The sequence below is a fragment of the Dermacentor andersoni genome, chromosome 4 (assembly GCF_023375885.2).
Source record: "Dermacentor andersoni chromosome 4, qqDerAnde1_hic_scaffold, whole genome shotgun sequence".
Lineage (NCBI taxonomy): Eukaryota > Metazoa > Arthropoda > Arachnida > Ixodida > Ixodidae > Dermacentor > Dermacentor andersoni.
In genome coordinates, this window is record NC_092817.1 from 16,239,125 (window position 1) to 16,258,719 (window position 19,595).

The 19,595-nt window shown below is 46.8% G+C and overlaps 2 protein-coding genes across 2 annotated transcripts in view; both read right to left on the reverse strand.

The window, feature by feature from the left end:
* Nucleotides 1–19,595, reverse strand: part of LOC126535780 (rho guanine nucleotide exchange factor 17-like) — a 241,754-nt gene that overhangs the window by 82,022 nt on the left and 140,137 nt on the right. The window lies entirely within an intron of this gene.
* Nucleotides 10,685–17,579, reverse strand: LOC140217306 (uncharacterized). Its single transcript, XM_072287766.1, has 2 exons — nt 14,274–17,579; nt 10,685–10,904 (listed from the first exon to the last, which is right to left on the reverse strand). The coding sequence occupies exons 1-2, from the start codon at nt 14,571–14,573 to the stop codon at nt 10,875–10,877; spliced, it is 330 nt and encodes a 109-aa protein (XP_072143867.1). The 5' UTR covers nt 14,574–17,579; the 3' UTR covers nt 10,685–10,874.

A 19,595-nucleotide genomic window follows, 5' to 3' on the forward strand; every position in this document is an offset into this window, starting at 1 on the left:
TCATGATTTCCTCCGCAATGTCGGCATCGAGCAACTGACTTGCAGCCTTTGATGCTGTGCCCGTAACGCCAACATTTCAAGCACGGTAGGGTCGGTTGCGCCAGGGCGCATGTCCTTTGCATCGGCAGTGAAAGTCCGACCATGAAAACCACACAAAACGGGCAAAAAACAGAAGGCTATGCGCCTTAGAATATGCAATATGAACGGTACATCGTAAAACTAATTTTTGCAACTCAGCTTCCCCGCGAAGTGTGATGTCAGGCTGTCACGTTGCCTGCGCCACCATGCACTGCGGTAAAGACTTGCCATGAAATTTCGTTCTCCCATCAAATTACAGAAATTCGAAACAACGCAGTCGGGCTTCGCTGCAGTGTTCGTGATGAAAAAAACTGCACCACCACGAAATAGTTAGCGACACGAGGCGTACTCTACCGCATAACACCCTCCGGCGAAAATCTCTAAGATTTGACCAAAATCTCTCCGCTTAAGATTTGACCATGCTTTTATCAATAATGTCCGGTACAACTGGGATAACGATACTAATTCCCTTGTCGAAGCATCTCGCAGATGGAATGGTTTGTCGCGTAGCATCACTACGAGTGCTCGGTGACGGCCACGTTGTCCATGCAATAACCTAAACTTTTTAAATGTTAATGCAAGAAGCCTACTAAGTAAGAATCCCGAATTTATTTCTTTAATTTCATCACACTTTAACAAATTATAGACCAATTTCATTAACGTCGCAATGTTGCAAGTTACTGGAGTATATCGTCTATAAACATATAGCCGGGTTTTTTGAGTCTAACAGCATCCTGTCTGCTTCTCAACATGGTTTTAGAAAAGGCCTCAGCACCGTCTCACAGCTCGTAGAATTCGCCCACGACATAGGTCAGTCAGTCTCTCGATGTCGGTGACCAAATTGACGCTTTATTTATTCATTTTTCAAAAAGCTTTTGATACAATAGTTCACACCAAACTCTTACATAAACTTCCACTCTGTTTCTCTTTTTATCCCCCTAAACCCTTCCTCCTGCGCAGGGTAGCCAACCGGAACTACCTCTGGTTAACCTCCCTGCGTTTCTCTGCATTATTTTCTCTCTCTCTCAAAGTATTTTAAGTAACTCTGATATTGCAAACTGGTTATCTAGCTTTCTCTCCCAACGGTCACCATATGCACTTTTTAACTTTTGCAAATTCCCGACAGCAGGTGTAACCTCAGGTGTACGACAAGGCTCCGCGCTCGGCCCTCTCCTGTTCTTACGTTATATGAATGACCTCCCTTCTATTATTTCCTCAAAAATCCGCGTATATGCCGATGATTGTGTCATATGCCGAGTCATCAAATGGTAATCCGATCCTGTCGCTCTTAACACTTGTTTCGAAAGGTTTTGCAACTGGTGCAAACACTGGCACATGACCATCAAGTTCAGCAAAACCGTCCTTTTATCATTTTCACGGCGTCGTCCTATATCCCATTTTACATACTTCTTTAACAACCAAATCTCAAACAGAGTTAACCAATATAATTATTAGGTAGTTCCTTTTTCGCACGATATGTCTCGGTCTTCGCACATTGAACTAACATGCAAAAAGGCTCTTCGACGCCTCGGTTTTTGGCAGCGCCTGCTCCGATCCGCACCAAAACACACGAGACTGTTAACCTATATAAGTAACCCTAATACGTCCAATATTGAAGTACGCCTCTATCACATGGAATCCCCATCATAAAAAACACGTCAAATTGTTAGAAACAGTACAGAAAAAAGGTGTTAGGTTTATCTGTCGTCATATTGACATATTTTTTACCCTCTTCCAACCTTTCTAACCTTAACTTAATCGCACTCCCGAAACGTCGCCACGTTGATTTCTTGAAGTTCTTGCACAACTATGTGAATTAATCACGTTGTTCTTTTCAGGATTATATTCCATTTTCAGCCCCCTCAAATACTCGTGAATATAATGCTCTAAATACTGCCCCGTATAGTTCTCGTTCAGACTTGTTTTTGTGCAGTTTTTCCCTCGTACCATTCAGTGCTGGAATGCTTTGCCCGGGAATGTACGCGAATGCCCTTTAGATTAATTTCTTACTGCTATTTAATAGTTGCAATGTATCTGTGAAATTCATTGTTCTTTTTCTACTCCTGCTATAGCCAAATGTTTGGCTGCAGTATGTACAAATAAATAAATAAATAAATAAATAAATAAATAAATAAATAAATAAATAAATAAATAAAGTGCGTGGCCGATTGCCTATCGCATCTAGTGCTCAACGTTTTGGAAAGCGTTCAGCCAAAAAAAAAAAGAAGGAAGAAAGAGAGAGAAAGATTCCTACATGCGTTCTACCCGACACGTCTGCAACAGACGGATTACCGTCGCTTTGCAGACGCATGACAGAATTGGCAACGCCTAATTAGCGTTCGAGCGCTGATTGCAGCTCACATATGACATTAATGACAGGAAATGAAAATCTCATTTCCAGATGGCAACGAAATGCGTAAAGGGACACAAAATCAGATACATAACCTGAGCTTATCAGTAAAACACTGTTCTACAATACCCAAAAAGCCACTCTTATTGTGAGTGAGAAGAGGGTTTCTTTTTATTTTTTTTCCTTTCGGTAGGGTTTGCCACAAGGCATAAATAATAAGAAGGCTGGGGCATGGTAAGTTATAAATGGCGCAGAAACGAGAGACAGGTGGCGACACTGCCTTGAAGCTTCCGCACCATCTCGCCGTAACATCATGGATTTTAATGGCGTCTGTTTGGGCCAGTTCTAATTCCTATCTGCAAAGATTCATTACACTGCATTCTAAAAGAGCCAAAGGCTTTTTTTGAAGACAATTTCGAAGAACATTTACGAAGCCACAATGACCGAAATACAAAATTTTGAAATCCGTTACCTCACACTCGCGTACCGACGCTTGGGTCTCGGCGCAAAATTAAAGAAATGGTCTTTGGCCTTTATTCTCTCTTCTAATAATCAACCTATTACCGCCAAGTTAACGAAAATAGAGTTTTGAAATAACGCTTTACCAGACTAAAGTGATCTAGAGCTTGTCTTTGGTGTCCCTCATCCTGGCCACAATATGAACAGCAGGAGCATACAAACTGCGGAAGTTAATTTCACTTGAATGACCAGTTCGCTCTTCCAAGTTTGGTCCGTACTGTGCGTCAAAGCTCGCTGTGTGCTTCCGACATTCCCCCGCTGCATATGGAAAAAAATCGCGAAATGACAAGCACGCCGCCAGACAGAAAGGAAAAATAAAAATAAGAAGAAATGATAAAGACAAAATAAAGCAAGAAAGTTCCCGGGCAGCATGCATCCAATTAAATATAGAAAGAGACGACGTCTTATATACAACAAAAATTAAAGGGGCAAGCCTGATGCCCATCTGGATGATAAAATTTTCTTTGCTGCCATCACGACAAAACTGGCAGCTTTGGCGTCCCGATGAAACGGCGAACTTACGACAAGATTGCTGTCGCTACGAAACAAACGATTTTTCATGGGCGTAAGCTAGCACTGCGAAAATTTCTGCTGCCGCACGACAATAGCTTTTGTCGCGACAACAGCAATAAGTTCAAAAATACAAGAACTGCTGTCACAGTGACAGAAACTGGTTTTCTTCCTTGATTGAAAAGAAAGAAAGAAATAAGAAAAAAAAAGGCGCCGGTAGACAAGCCTCAAGCTAAGAATATTAGTGCCGCAAGCCAAAACAAAGCGCTGCCGGCCCATACTGCCAAGGGGGAGACGTCTTCCGCAGCTCTAGGGAATTGTGCGTCTTCTGTTTGCTCGGAGACCCGGGTTCCCTCGCCCTGCGCTGCAAGAGCTTCAGGAAGCCCGATAACTGGCTCTTCAGCGATAGAGACATCGCTGAAGTCTGGGACAGGAGGGAACCACGTTGCTTCCATCAATGAATAAAATAGAAAACAAAGATGACAGCGTGATAATAAAATGCTTAGATATAGTTGTAGTGCGTCTATTCATTTGGAAAATTCCAGAAAATATATATAAAATATAATCTTAGTTTTCTTCCTTTCCATCTTCATTGCTCTGTATTTTGCGATCCGACGAAAGAAGCGAAAATTTGATTTTAAATTAGTGCATGAGAGTACACCAGCAATTAATTTGCGCGGTCGAAAAGCAAGAATAACGATCATGGTGGCATTTACCACCATTAGTTTCAAACAGGAAGTTCAGATAATAATAATAATAATAATAATAATAATAATAATAATAATAATAATAATAATAATAATAATAATAATCGTGGGAATCAAGGAAAGCTCCCTTGTTTTGTTATACCCTTGTCCCATTCTTCCCTGCTGTTTTTCCTCCTGAAGTGCACCACTGCCTGTACAGCTAACCGCACCTTTCCTTTTCATTCTTCCTTGTTTTTTTTTCAGGGCCGCTGGTGAACAAGGGAGCTAGTATCTTGCATTCGTTTAATATAGTCCGTTCTTTCAATTGCTGAGATCCTTAGAACACCCGCTCTTGGCCCGAAAATCGCTTATCTGTCGGGACGCACGCGTCTTAACCGCTCCCCGTGTGCTTGCTCCTTTCCCTGTAATCTTTCTCGGGTGGAGGAGGAAGTCTCTCCTTAGAGACTACGGGCTGGGGATGCCCTTGCACTTTCCGTCACCTGGGCCATAACGTCCAACACCTGAAGACCCCGTGAGCTGTCAAAAGTGTTCTGCTCCAACTTCTACAGTGGACGTTCACTATCTGTTGTGGCTCTGCCCAGAAACGAGGGATGCCTGAGGAAGTATACTAAGAACTGCCGCACTACGAATGGATCAGACAGATAGGTACAGGCATTAGCTCATGCACGGTAAGTTCGATTAGCCGAAACAACCGTTTCTGCATAAGGAGAGCCTCCATGCTTTTGTTTATATACGCATAAAGATCACAGACGCCCGGTGAGAGTTTAAAAAAAAATTTAAGCGTGCAGACCCAACGCACATAATGGAATTTATGGGAGGCGAAACTTTCAGGGAGCTTTTCATTAAATACTATGCAACCGATCATATTCTGCACAGTGTTACGCAGCATAGCGATTACCACCTGTCTGCCAAACAAGGCGGCAAGACACGGAGACTTCCACATGCGACCGCCGGGATCGCCACACCGTCGCCGGGATCGGCCCAGTTTACTCTGCAAGAAACCAACCAAGCAGACGCACCAAACACCAGGAAAACAAGAAATAGAAAGCTTTGTTTTAATGAAGGTATTATGCGCTTGATGGCATACATTGTTTAGCAGTGAGGATATGTCGGTACGGTTTGTTGATTGGCTGCATAATTACGTAAAGAACAGAGCCCGCAACTAGCACATCTGTAAGGGTAGTAGAGGGGCTCCATAAGTTGATTCGGAGACAAAGTGCGGCTTGCGTACGCAATGACGCGTTCGGCTTCATCTTGCCACTGTACGAGGACGGCACCAAGGCCAACGTTGCTGGCATCCGTGTGCAACTCGGTGTCACTGTCTTCGTCAAAGTGTCCTAGAACAGAAGGCGTGCGCAGACGTTTCTGGAGTTCACCTCTTGTTGGTCCTGCTTCCAGACAAACGGAACATTATCCTTAGTCAGCCGCTGCAAGGGTTCGGCTATCCGTGAAAAGTTTGCCACGAAGCGTCGATAATATGCGCAAAGCCCTAGAAAACGGCGGAGTTCGTGTTTGTTCGAAGGTGTTGGAAACGAAGCAACAGCAATGGTTTTGTCGGGGTCTGGTCGAATGCCCTCGTAGCTGACGACATGGCCAAAAATTTGAGTTCGTCATACCCGAAATGGCATTTTTCAGGCTTTAAAGACAGGCCAGCAGTACGAATTGCGTCAAGAACTGCTTGTAAGCGCTGGAGGTGCTGCTCAAAAGTTTCTGAAAACACAACGACATCATCTAAATAGACAAGGTATGACTGCCACTTGAGACCTACCTGATAGAACTGTGTCCATCATGCGCTGAAAGTAGCAGGCGCAGAGCACAATCCGAAAGGAAGGACCTTGAATTCGTAAAGTCCGTCAGGCGTAATAAATGCGGTTTTCTCACGGTCACGCTCATCAACCTCTATTTGCCAGTAGCCGCTGCGAAGGTCCATCGACGAGAAGTATCGAGCATGTCGAAGGCGGTCCAAAGAGTCGTCGATGCGGGGAAGGGGATAAACGTCCTTCTTCGTAACGTTGTTAAGCTTGCGATAGTCAACGCAAAAACGCAGTGTGCCGTCTTTCTTTTTCACCAGAACCACAGGCGACGCCCATGGACTGGTGGAGGGCTGTATGATATCGTCGGTAAGCATTTGTAGGACTTGATTTCGGATGGCGTCTTGCTCTTTACGAGAAACACGGTAGGCACGTTGGCGCACGGGTCTTTCATTGGGATTTGTAATAATTCTGTGTTTCGCAATAGGCATTTGGTTGACCTTCGATGTTGAAGCGAAACAGTCCGCAAAAGACTGTAAAAGGCTTCGAATGCTAGCCTGTTGTTCGCCTGATAATCTAGAATTCACATCAATATTGCTGTTGGCTGGTACCTCACAGTTAGAATCTCCATCATTGTGTCCTACAGTTAAACAAGCGGGAAAGTCACTGACTGGCTCCAAATAGGCGATGGCAGTTCGTGGGGCGAAGTGCTGGTATTCACGACTGAAATTGTTCACTAAAATCTGAGCAGTCCGTGACGACAGCTGCAAGATGCCGCGGGCTACGCAAACCTGTCGAGACAACAAGACTGACAGATTGCCTTCAGCGATTCCGAGATGGGGAGGATCATCGTCTGCTTCTACGGTGATCAACGCAGTACTCCGGGGTGGTAAAGTAGCACAGTCACCCGAAACGCGTAACACCGTGGACTGTGGGTGGTAGTCGTTTGAATGAGTTGCGTGTTCGCTGGAAAAAGTGACAAGCAACTCGCGAAGGTTTATGATTGCGCCGTACTCCCGAAGAAAGTCCATGCCGAGTATGACCTGCCTAGAGCACTCTGCCAGTATAATAAATAAACTGACAAATGTGACGTCACAAATTTGTACCCTTGCAGTGCATTTGCCGATCGGCGTGAGAACATGAACATGACATGAGAACATACGGCTGTACGGAGCTTAGGTCCTGGCCACGGTGTTGTCACCTTGCGAAGTGCAGTAACCAGTTGTCCACTCATGACAGAATAATCGGCACCAGTATCGACAAGAGCGGTTACCGGGTGGTTATCTACAGAAACGAGTTTGTCTGCTGAAACAGGTTCACGGTTTTCGAAGGAAGGTGTCGAAGGTACGCAGTCGTCGTTGTCGTCGTCGTTATGGTCGTCGTCGTCGACGCCGTCGTCGGGGTGTCGCCGCGGAGGATCTATCGAAGTGCGTTGGACAGCGGCCCCACCCCCGGAGATCGCTGTTCTTAGTTTCCCCGACTTGGGCTCGTGGGCCGGTTGCCCACGGAAGCGGAGAACGTAGTGTAGCGACTAGGTGACGCCGATCGTCGAGGAGGTGGTGATCGTGACTGGCGCCTCTGTGGAGACGGAGATCGGGTCGTTGGCAGGGACTGTTCAAACGGGGGGAACTGCGCGTACGGCGACGAAGATATTGGCCAGATATTGCTGGATTTCTCTCGGGCGCTCACCCTTACGTGGGCGACGAGCGCCAGGGTGATAGCCCTGGAGTCCTATTCTTCGGTAGTAGCAGGCACGGTACAAGTGGCCCGCTTCGCCACAGTGGAAGCAGAGTGGCTGATAGTCAGGTGTGCGCCACACGTCTGACTTTCGCGTATTGATTCGGGGGCTCGTGGACCCGTACATATTTGTACGTGAAGCTCGGCCCTGGAGGTGGCACGGCGGTTCTTCAGAAGAAGGCGGGTTACGATGGTTCCCGGGCTGCGCAGGTAGCCTCACTGCTTGCGCATAAGTCAGTACGAGGGTGGCTTCAGGTCTGGTTTGCACGAATGGCTGTGCCGCCTGGCGGATTTCTTCGCGGACGATATCTGTGAGGGATGTTACGGTCGTTTGAAATCGCATTTCCTGTAGTCGATCAAGCTCCTCACGCACGACACTACGTACAAGCTCTCGAAGCGCATCGGTGTCATAGGGCAACGAGAACCGTTCGCACTTGTCGAACCACTGTAATCTATGTCACTGTGATCCGGTATTTTTTAACACAGACATTTTGTTTTCAGATAAAAAAAAACTAACACGTGAAATCACAGAAGCATTTCATATCAAAAAGTGCGCGAAAAAACGCATAAGCCAGGCATTGGTTGTAATCACTGAAAATGAATTTGCTTTTTTAAATACTGGATGAACCTTCTTAATCTGTTTTCAATCTGTTGCTGTTTTACTGACCACTCTTGTTGCACATGCTCAGCGCTGATAGCTGGGGTATATATGTTCTGTATCTTTCCGGAAATAAAATAGTTGTGAGTAAGCGCTCGTGTGTCCCCCTTCACTGTGTCCTTGTCAATTGTGCGCGCTAAATATTTTACTATGAATTCGTACCAACTCGCCCAACTATCAGTTCTGCTGCAGTGGCTCCCTTCCTCTACACAATAACACCAGAGTAAGATGCGCGTGTAGAACGGTTACAAAGATACAAGCGATGATGTCATAATCTGCAACAACAAAAAAGTACGCCTACGACCACCCGGCCCAGAAGGTCGTTCAGCGTAAAAGCTAGCGCCAGATAAACCTACAGCGTGAACTGATTAAACTTGGTCGCTCGCCTTTGTCTTTCCTGCAAACTAATACCCGTAGCTTAATACCTAAACGTGACCTGCTTTGCAGCCTCATTTTCTCTTCATCTAATGACGCAGTGTTTCTGACAAAAACATGGCTTAAATTTGTTTATCCTCGATTCCGACATACTACCGTCATTTAATCACCCGCCGTGGTTGCTCAGTGGCTATGGTGTTGGGCTGCTGAGCACGAGGTCGCGGGATCGAATCCCGGCCACGGCGGCCGCATTTCGACGGGGGCGAAATGCGAAAACACCCGTGTGCTTAGATTTAGGTGCACGTTAAAGAACCCCAGGTGGTCGAAATTTCCGGAGTCCTCCACTACGGCGTGCCTCATAATCAGAAAGTGGTTTTGGCACGTAAAACCCCATAATTTAATTTTCTACCGTCATTTACTAACTTCGGTGCATTTCGTAAAGACAAACCTGACAGCGCACGTGACTGCAGTGTTCTTATCGCCACCAGCCGGTCCATGCACCGTACTCTAGTACTAAACATATCGTCTAACAGGGAAATCTTATAGTGTGCTGTAATGCATCTTTCCCGCGCACCGTCGTCGGAGTATGTTATCGGCCCCCAAACAATGACAGCTCTTTTAACCTGCTATTTCATGAGCGTATGCACCCCATAAAAAAAAATTATGGGGTTTTACGTGCCAAAACCACTTTCTGATTATGAGGCACGCCGTAGTGGAGGACTCCGGAAATTTCGACCACCTGGGGTTCTTTAATGTGCACCTAAATCTAAGCACACGGGTGTTTTCGCATTTCGCCCCCATCGAAATGCGGCCCCATAAAAAAAAAGAAAGAAGCTTATGCTCCTATCGTTCTTTTTGGTTATTTTAACTTTGCGTCAACAGAGTGGACTATAACCCTGCAGCCGCACTCAAGAAATAACACCGATGGTGAATTTCCGAGCATATGTCCTACATTTGGCCCATCCTAACTTATCAGCGAAGCAACGCGCTTTACAACTGATTCTTCCAACATTATTGACTTAACTTTAACAACACAGGCCAATATCGTCTCCTATCTAACTCTTCTCCTCCACTATGTGATCGCTCTGTGATAAGCGATACCGTATCTAGTGTAATACTCAATAGCAAGAAAACCAGGAAAATACTGACATTGTTTGACAAAGGCGACTACGCTGCCATGACTGAAGAATTAACCGCTTTTTGCGAAGATATCGCTGTTAATCTTGACTCAAGCTGCATTGAAACCAACTGGATGCTGTTCAAAAAGAGATTGCTACTCAGAGCAAAATATGTTCCGAATATTACAGTTAATGAGCGAGCACAGTCCCCATGGTTTAATGATAACTTACAACGACTAAACATGAGGAAGAAGAGACTATTTAGATCTGCTAAGCGTTCCAATTCTAACTCTGCATGGACGAAGTACTGCATTGCTGCAATCCGCCATGGCTGCTTAGTGGCTATGGTGTTGGACTGCTAAGCACGAGGTCGCGGGATCGAATCCCGTCCATGACGGCCGCATTTCGATGGGGGCGAAATGCGAGAACACCCATGAACTTCGATTTAGGAGCACGTTAAAGCACCCCAGGTGGTCCGAATTTTCGGAGTCTCCTACTACGGTGTGCCTCATAATCAAATCGTAGTCTTGGCACGTAAAACCCATATTTTTTTTTTACACTGTCACAAATAAGTACATCGCATCAATTACAATAGCCAAACATCATTTTTACAATAACACTCTGTCATCTACGCTACGCACAATCCCAAATGTTTCTGGAAAACTATTAAACCTTACCACCCAAACGGCATTTCATTATGCGTTAGTAATGGCTACACTATACCTAAAGACGTAATCGCTAATATTCTAGATACTACGTTTTGCTCTGTCTTCACCCGCGAATCCTCTGAGAACCTTCCTTCATTCCCCCGTCCTCTGCGCATCCCCTCATGAGCCATATCAATTTTTGCCCAATTGGTATTGCTAACGTCATTGATAAAGTAAAAAATTCGTCATCGGTTGAAACTGACGGTATAAATGCTAAATTACTCAGTAACACCAAGCAAGAAACAAGTTTTATTTTATCACTCGTGTTTGAGCAATCACTCAATACAGGATCAGTTCCAGCAGATTGGCGGATTGGGAACGTCGTTCCTGTATCCAGGAAAGGTAACTGGTCATCACCAAACAATTATCGCCCCACATTGGTCACCAGTGTGTGCTGCAATATAATGGAGCATGTGTTGTATTCTGAAGTAGCACGTTTCCTCTCTTCTAACAACTTTTTTCATAGCAATCAGCATGTATTTCGTCCTGGTAATTGTTGTGAAACCTAACTTGCTATCTTCCTTCATGAAATTCACTCGCAACTTCATCATAACACTCCCGTTGATGCTCTGTTTCTAGATTTTGAAAAAGCATTCGATAATGTTCCTCACCGTCACTTATTACTCAATCTACCATGCCTTAACTTATATCTTACTGTGTTCAACTGGATTCGTGAGCTTTTAACTGATCGCCGGCAGTTTGTTGTTGCAAACTATTGCAGGTTTTTCCTCCCTCGTGTACACTCTGGCATTCCCCAAGGTACTGTACAAGGCGCCCTCCTCTTTTCGATGTGTATTAACGACCTTTTTGCTGACGACTGTGTTCCATACTACCCCGTAGCTAACCCGTCGCACTCTACCGTTTTGTAGAGGGATCTTATCAAAACACAAGACTGGTGTGCCAACTAGCTAATCTCCATCAATATTAACAAGACTTTCGAAATGTCTTTTCACCGACGCAATGACCCTCCATTTACACACTATATAATTAACCTATAGCCGCTACTGACATCATTAAATACTTAGGTATTCAAATTTCCTGTGATCTAACATGGTCACAACATGTTATCAACATTACTACTTCTGCTAATCGAGCCTTGGGTTATCTTCGTCGTAACCTCGCCATGGCACCTGCCACCACAAAAATAATTGCTTATAAAACAGTTGTAAGACCTAAAGTTGAGTATGCTATGCTATTTCTGACGTCATGAAGCTAAGCCTACAAATATGTTTGAATCCATCCAGAGCCGTGCCTCCAGATTCACTATCTCTAATTACTCGAAAAACATCAGTATATAAGATTGGCCTTCCTCCCTTGCCTCTTGTTGTAAAATTTCACGTTTGTCTCTTTCCCATAAATTTTTTCTACCCCTTGCCACCAGGCAATGCGTTCATCAGACCAACCCACCGGACATCTCGCCACTGCCATCTTAACGCCGTGTGTATCACGAACGCACCTGTACGAAGACCTCCTAGACGGCTTTGTTTTTTGTTTTTTTTCTCTACACATGTTACAAGACTGGAACGACCTTCCCGCCAACATGGCCATGTTAACGGACTAAACCCAGTTTATAACAGCCATAGAGAGTCACATGTTAACTGAGAAGCACTGCCTTTTCTATTTTTCTTTTTTTAATTTTGGCCCACCCCTCATGTGAGGTCCCTCTGGGATCCTTGAGGAATGAATGAATGAATGAATGAATGAATGAATGAATGAATGAATGAATGAATTATTGAATGAACATGTTTTCGTTCCATCGGTTTCAATAAGCGACACCCTCAGAACGTTTTTAACGACATTTCCCGTAAAAAAGACAGGAAAATAAGAAAGACAAGGACAACACCGGACGCAGAGCGCATTTGTGTGTTTCATCCTCTCCATCATCCTGTTTCTCGCCACATTTGCAATTATGCATTAAAACCAACTCGCCCAGTTCTTTATCTGATAACTGTATATGTGTATTTCACCTCTCACGAAATATGTGGCTCATTTTTCAGTGCTCGATGCTTTTTTGTTTCTTTCTGTTTCAATACACAGATAAATGTTTGGATCGTCCAATTGATAACCCGCAGTGCGGCACACGAAAAGTGAACTTACACAATACACAGCAAAATGTTGCATATTACACGATCCGCATATTATATACACGGGGAAATTTTGGGAATGCGGAGAGGAGAAAACCAAAATTAATTTCGGTTACACTATACCACACACAAAAGTTATTGCTTGGCGCTGAAGTCATATATGACCAAACATCACGACCCTAAATAATTTTGCCACATAATATGGATTGTATAATCTTATTGCAAACACTGGCGGATATGAAGGGGATGCTGCCCTTTCCCCTTCTACCAAAGCCCATCCCCCTTTGTTCTTCTGTAAGCTAACTTGCATCCGCCCCTGCTTGCAAATGCGAGTGAGCTCGTACTATATGCGAATTATTACGGCATATATTTCCACTAGATCCTTCACTTGTTATCCTGTACATGCAAAAAAAAAAAAGAAAAGAAAACTTCCCTTCGTTGAAAGATGACGTGAAGAGAAAGTTGCACCTCCGGATCCACCATATTAATACATGGAAACTGAGAAAGCGTTTTGCTGGGCTTCCACTGATGCGTTTTTGATGATGTCTGCTGCAGTGAGAGGAGAAAGTTAAAATCTACCGACTGGCTTGGAGTAGCCTTCTCGTTTACAAAAAAAAAAAATGTCAGAACTCGCCGCAAACCATAAAAATACCACGATACTGCCAATATCACTAATTAAAGGCCGACCAAAGAGTAGACCGCCCTGAAGTACAGCACTAATTTATGGATAAGACTGTTGCAATACTCACGTACACGATGTAGCGATATCCCGTAAGCTCTAAACTCTAATCAATCATATTCGTCATCATTGGAATCTTTAGAAGGTGCAGAGTTTACAGAAGTGAGATATCAGTTTTTGTTGCCACGTGTTATCTAGTTGCAAACATTGTGTTAATTAATTGGTTTTCTACAACTTTTGCACAACATATGGGACCCAAAATGCGGATTCTGCTTTTAACAGTCAGCAGAATTAATCTTATTTTTTATATGATAAAAACTTAATTCAAGTCGGTTGGGTAGTTGTCTAAAGACAGGAGTTCTTGCTTTTAGAGGACTACCGACACGACATTCTCGACTTTGTCCTTTTCTCTCTCTCTCTCTCTCTCTTGCGTTAAATGATGGTTCAAGTCATCTATAGATTCTAGAAAAATATACCGGCAAACGGTCAGATAGACTTAAATAATTTACTCTAATACTTTTTCTACGTTCGGTACCCAGTGGGTGCACGTATACGTCATCGTGACGTCATGATACACTTGCAACCTTTGTCGCTGCGATCGCTGCGGCTAGATATATGCGAGCGCAGCCAAAGAATCGCATACAGCAGTCTTCTTTATTTTATGTGGGTGACGTCACCATAACCACCCAGATTGCCACACGACAACAGCAAATTGTACTCCCTGCCATGACGTCAAGATACGCCAGTTCCGCATTTGGAGAAAGACTTCAGTGTCAAGTTAAAGGTTCCGCATTTAGAGACAGACTTCAGTACTGAATTAAAGTATCTCATAAATGTTTCTCTGCCTTAATACTAGCACCATGCTTTTGCACGTGAGCAGTGTGTGGTAAAGCTTCAACAACTTTGAAGCTATGTGCCAGTGCGACTTTTACACGCGCGTTTCGATAGGGAAATTGGCGTTTGCGCGTAGCAAACTTTCCCTTATGAGAGATGCTCGTACCAAGCTCAACAGGAGTGCGTTGCCGGGGCCGACGTTGAAGGTTCGGGTAAGGAAGTATCGGCGAATACGGTCCGAGATCCAGGGGTCACTCTGGGCGCGCTTTCCGAAGCGGCCGGTGAACCAGGTGAAGCCAGCCGAAGGACGGCGTCCCGTGGGCGCTGGTACCATGCACGACGGCAGGCTCTGGCGCGAACAGTGAGAACCCTTGGCCCAGGTGGCGGGTTCGGATTCGGCGCGCCGTTGCTGGGCCGACAGGCGGCGCCGGCCCACCGAGGGCGCTGCCGCGGCAGCCGCCGACATGGAGCGCTGCTCCAGGACTACCTTCCTCTCCGGAACGCCCGCGGGAGAAAACGGGAGATCTGCGGCCTGTATACGCTCCAACGACCGGGACGCGATGAAGAAAGCGAGAGAGACCGAAAGTCAGGAGTCGGTCATGTCAGGATCAACTTCGCTTAAAATATTACCCGTATACAAGTGACCAGACTGTGCAAAATGACTCACGATGGAACAGAATTGGGACGGGATCATTGACAAGCACGACCAAGAACAGCGAGAGAAAGCATCCAGGACCAGATCCAGAGAGGGAGAGCGTGTGTAGTGCATATTATGGACTGACATATATTAGCCGAACAGCGCTCAAGAAGACTGGATTATACGCCGGTTTAGGGTCCGTCGATGGTGGTGGTTAGTTATACAACGTTGACAACTGTGCAGGATATTAGTCACGATATCATTCCAAGCTTAAAAAATAGAAGCTGTCGACTGTACGAAATGCGGTGGATGCGAGGTATAGAGGTATAAAGCTAGAAACGCTTAGAGACCGCTAACGTGGGAAACACTGCGGTAAAGGCCAAGCAACTAGACATGTTGGCGGTTCTCTCTGTCAGCGCTGAGAGCTTGAGACTGCATAATTTTTGGTTCCCGTAGACGGTCTGTCGCGAAGTACAGCTTTGTTGGAAAACTACCGGCCCATCACAAACACGCACTTCGACGATATGAACAGGCGACACATGCCCACCTCTTACTTAAATCGTATGCAGCATAATTCAGTGACACGCACATCATTAAGTATCAAGACTAACGTAACCATCCGTTGGACAGATATGTGATAAATACTCAGACACAACGGAAAGCCACTCGTCGACGACAACGGTGGTAAAGGAACGAAACAAGCGAAGCTCAGCGTCGTTCCGGCAGTTGATGCGCGTCGAGCTAACTTCCGACGAAGCACCCAGCAAACGACTTCCGCCGGCAACAGGACGAGAAAGCCAAACAGGAGGAGGCCGCACCGCACGCAACAGCAAACAACAAACAGCGCGGCGCGGGGGCGTGTCACAACAAAGCAGGCGCTTCCGAAGCGCGCCAGCGCTCAAGGGCACGGAGCGTCGTCTTCTCCCGGAGAAATCGACGCACGATTTGGAGCGCGCCTATACACAAAGCTGCCTCCGTCGCCTCCACTGCCACCGTCAGGACCTGTCATCGTTTTCTCCGTGTCTGTTCCGCTCTCTCGCGCACACACAACACAGGCGATCGACGGCCCGACTCGCTTCAAAACGCCGGCGACGCGTCTTTTTCTCGATTGTCAAAGGCGCACTCCGAAGACACCTTCTCGTTGTCACGACGACGTCGAGCCGACGCTGCCGCGCGCATTTCGGGTCGTTTCAAACAAGCCTGGCAACAGCGCAGAGTGGCGACGACCACTGAGCAGACACACGGGAAGAAGACAGCACCGTCCGCGTGGGCTCCCTCATCTCGAAGAGCAGCGGCGGCACCCGCGCAATCGGCCAGCGCCGGCTCACTCAAACGGGAGCGTCCGCACTGCAGCAGATCTCCCTCCTCCGTTGAGCACAGGGGAGGGAGGCGCAGGAGAAAGGCGAAGAGGCTCCCTCGCCAGAGAAAGAGATGAAAGAGGAGGAAGGCTCGAGCTCCTCGCACCCTCCGCAGGTCGTCATGGTAACCGGGAAGATCCTCCAGCATCTCTTCGCTCCCGCTGCTCCTGTTCGCTCTTTTTTTCACGCTCTAGAGCAACACACGAACGAACACGTGGCTTCCTCCGTCGTTTTTTTTTTTTTTTTAATCTCCATGGCACTTACATGTGCGCGTCGGGGATGCCCTCGGTGGAGCGAGCGTTGTATGAGCCCTTCCCCTCACCCCCGCTATTCACTGGAGTGGCAATGATATACGCGCTCTGCGGACCCCGCGATGTCCTCTCCTTGCGGAAAGAAGGAAAGCGCCTCGGAGATCCTCGTCTGCTTGGCGCTGCGACTTCATAGAGTGCCCACACGTGTATCAACGCTGATACACTTTGCCGGACGACGTCGGGAATGAACTCCGATATCAGCCATCCAAAACCGCATCGCGTGCGACGATAAGCTCTTGTCTCGGAAGAGACAAGATGATTTGACCTAATAATGTGAAACAGATGGTAAAGTATCCACAAGCACATTGAATGGTACGCTGCACAAAAAAAGGAAAAAAAAGAAAAAAAAGATCATAAGTGCACTTTCCCATCCATCTTTTGCAACCAACTAGCCTGCCAACAAACTACGAAAGAAGTCAGTGGATGCCATGAATATGCTTCTCTGTAAAAGCTCACGCGTCATAAATCCTGCCTCGTCCGAGCTCTCTTAACGCTTGTGCAAAGTCCATGGTAAACCATCAAGCAAGCAAGCAAGCAAGCAAGCAAGCAAGCAAGCAAGCAAGCCATCTAACTCGGACATCCCTAGTGCTGCCTCAACTGATGATGTCTCGCTCCATATGCCAACGCAAGCGCGGCTACAATGCAAGTTATGACAAGTTTTGCATTGAAAAGATTTTCGCTAACAGAACGAATAAACCTCTGGAATGAATTCACAAACGCGCTTGTTCAATGTAAGGGTATGTGAGAAGAGCGAGCAGTCGATCCCGACAGCCAATTACAAGCTCCTTACAAATAAAAATACAGTGAATCCGGTCATTTTGCTTCGTCCTTCACAAAGCGACGCGAAAAACATGACATTACACAGAAGTATGTTTCGCATGCAGTGTGAATTAGTGGATTATTTCTTAACCATGTTAACCCTGCCCAATACACAGTTCTATCCCTTGATTTCAACTGGGATTTAATCGACCCATGTGTGCTCCATATTCCACAATGATGCCCTGATATCAACGTTCTATTTGTAATTCTCATTTCCATAACTCTGCATTAACCACCTTTCGACTGCCAAGCGCAACCCAGGGCGGCAAAAACTTAGGTGGAGCGACAAGACTGGCAAACTGGAAAACTGGCAGCCTTAGCTCCGTTGACGCTGACCAGAACCGGTGCGCTTGATTAGGCTGATTCCGGCGATGATGATGAACACATTAAATTCAACCTCGTGTTATACGCATGTTTGAAATATGGTTTTGTGCAGCAGTGTACCTAATTAGGATCGAAAAGGGTGGCGCCTTCGTTAAAATGGAGCAGGCTCCGTCACAGGGACAGTCAAAGCCTTCGGAGAACTGAGGACAAGCCAGTATGTTTTCAACGCGTCCCTTATTCATGGTGCGTGGCATGCGCACGTCAAGGATTTTTCGTCTTTTCTCCTCGGTGCAAATCTGCATGTAACATACGGCGCTGAGGGAAGCATGCGTTTTAGTGAGGTTGATTGTTAAGGTAATGTTGATGAAAGCGCGTTCACGCTAATGTCATCCTTGGAACAGGCTTTTTGTGTCGCAGTTGACTTAACGCGGCTGATGACGGTAGTGACGACAATGCATTCACCGAACCCAGCCTGGCGTTCAGCACGTCGATGCGAGCGTCAAAATCTAGTGCGTAGTGAACCAAATGTTCATTCTCAGACGGGATTCGAAATCGGACGGCCGTCGCGCCAGCCGGCCGCCTCTATGGCGATTGTGCGCGCGCGCTCCACTCGCTGTCGCGCTCTTTCGCGTGGAAGGAAGGAAGGAAGGACGCGAGTGTCTGGTGTCCACACAGTAGCACTTCCTCACCCACTCGCCACCATAACGTCACCCGCTCTTCGGGTCATCTCGGCCGCCGCTTTGCTTTCGTTTTTCCGCCGCTTCGCTTTTCTTCGCCGCCTGTCGCAAACTCCATCGCCCCCCCCCCCCCCCCCCCCCCCGCCCGCGCCCGACCCTCGTTCATCGTGAGGCTCATCATCTCGCGTCCTCTCCTTCTTCTCCATCCTTTTCCTCCTCCTCCGCTGCGCACTCGCTGCCTGCTCGTCGTGCCGGGGACTGCCGCATCTGATTCGCTCATGTTTCATCCTCCGCGTTTGTCTCTTTCCTCGGCAGCCGTCCTTGTGCCGCGACAAGTTGCCTGCCCCCCTTTTCTTTCCTCGGCGACCCTGCGCTTTTCCTCTGTCGTGGCTTATTTGCGACGTGCTGCGCGGCGGCGACTCGGTGTCTCAGCAGCAGCGCGCTCCGTGCCCGCTCGTTTTCCTTCGCTCGCGCAGCCCGGCCGCTCTTATTGCGTTTGCGAGGCCCTCGCGCCATCGCGTCGTGTCCGTACCGCGGTTATCCGATCGTGCCTGCCCGGCGCGTGTCAGGATGCTTGGCATTCCGAGAGACGTCCTTCCTCCACCACTGCCCCCCCCCCCTCCCCCCTACCCTCCACAACGCCACGCCGCGTAGTGGCCTCCATACCGTTTTCCCACGCGCTCACGAGCGGAATAACGAAATGCTTGCATCAGGGCACGTCTCTCCTCTTCGGTTGCCCCTCATACGTTTTGTAGGCGGCTTTCGTTTGTGTATGTGTTTGTCGTGTTTGTTTTTCTCTCTCACTGTGTCTTTCTTTCGGCTCGAATTCCCTTTACCCAAACGGTATCTTGCTTCTGTGCATAAGCTAGCGATTCCTTCTTCCTGTGCGTGTGTGTACGTGTTGTGTGTGCGTGTGCGTGCGTGCGTGTGTGTGTGCGTGTGTGTGTGCGCGCGATTTTTTTTAAGTAGTGTGTGTGCTCGATCGATGTTCGATCGAGTGGGTGAGTGACTGAGCGAGCGAGTGCTTTTGTCTTTACATCACTTTTTCCGTTAAAATGAGAGATTCGGAATATTCTATAGGATACTTTCCGCCGAAAGAGAGCGGATTACGAGTAAGTTTTTGTAGAAGCTAAAAGAAACCTTCACAAGCAGGTTTCCACAAAAGAAAGTGCGTCGCCATACACCCAATCGAGTCAAGAATAGCTGAATAATTTTGCTTACCGAATCGCTTGTCGTTAAAATGACCCTCGGGCTGTTTCAGCGACGGATTGCGAAAATTTCCTCTCTAATCTAATTGCTGCACAAGAAAACAAAACGACTAAGAGACTAAAGAAGGCCCGACGTAAACAGGAAACAGCAAAC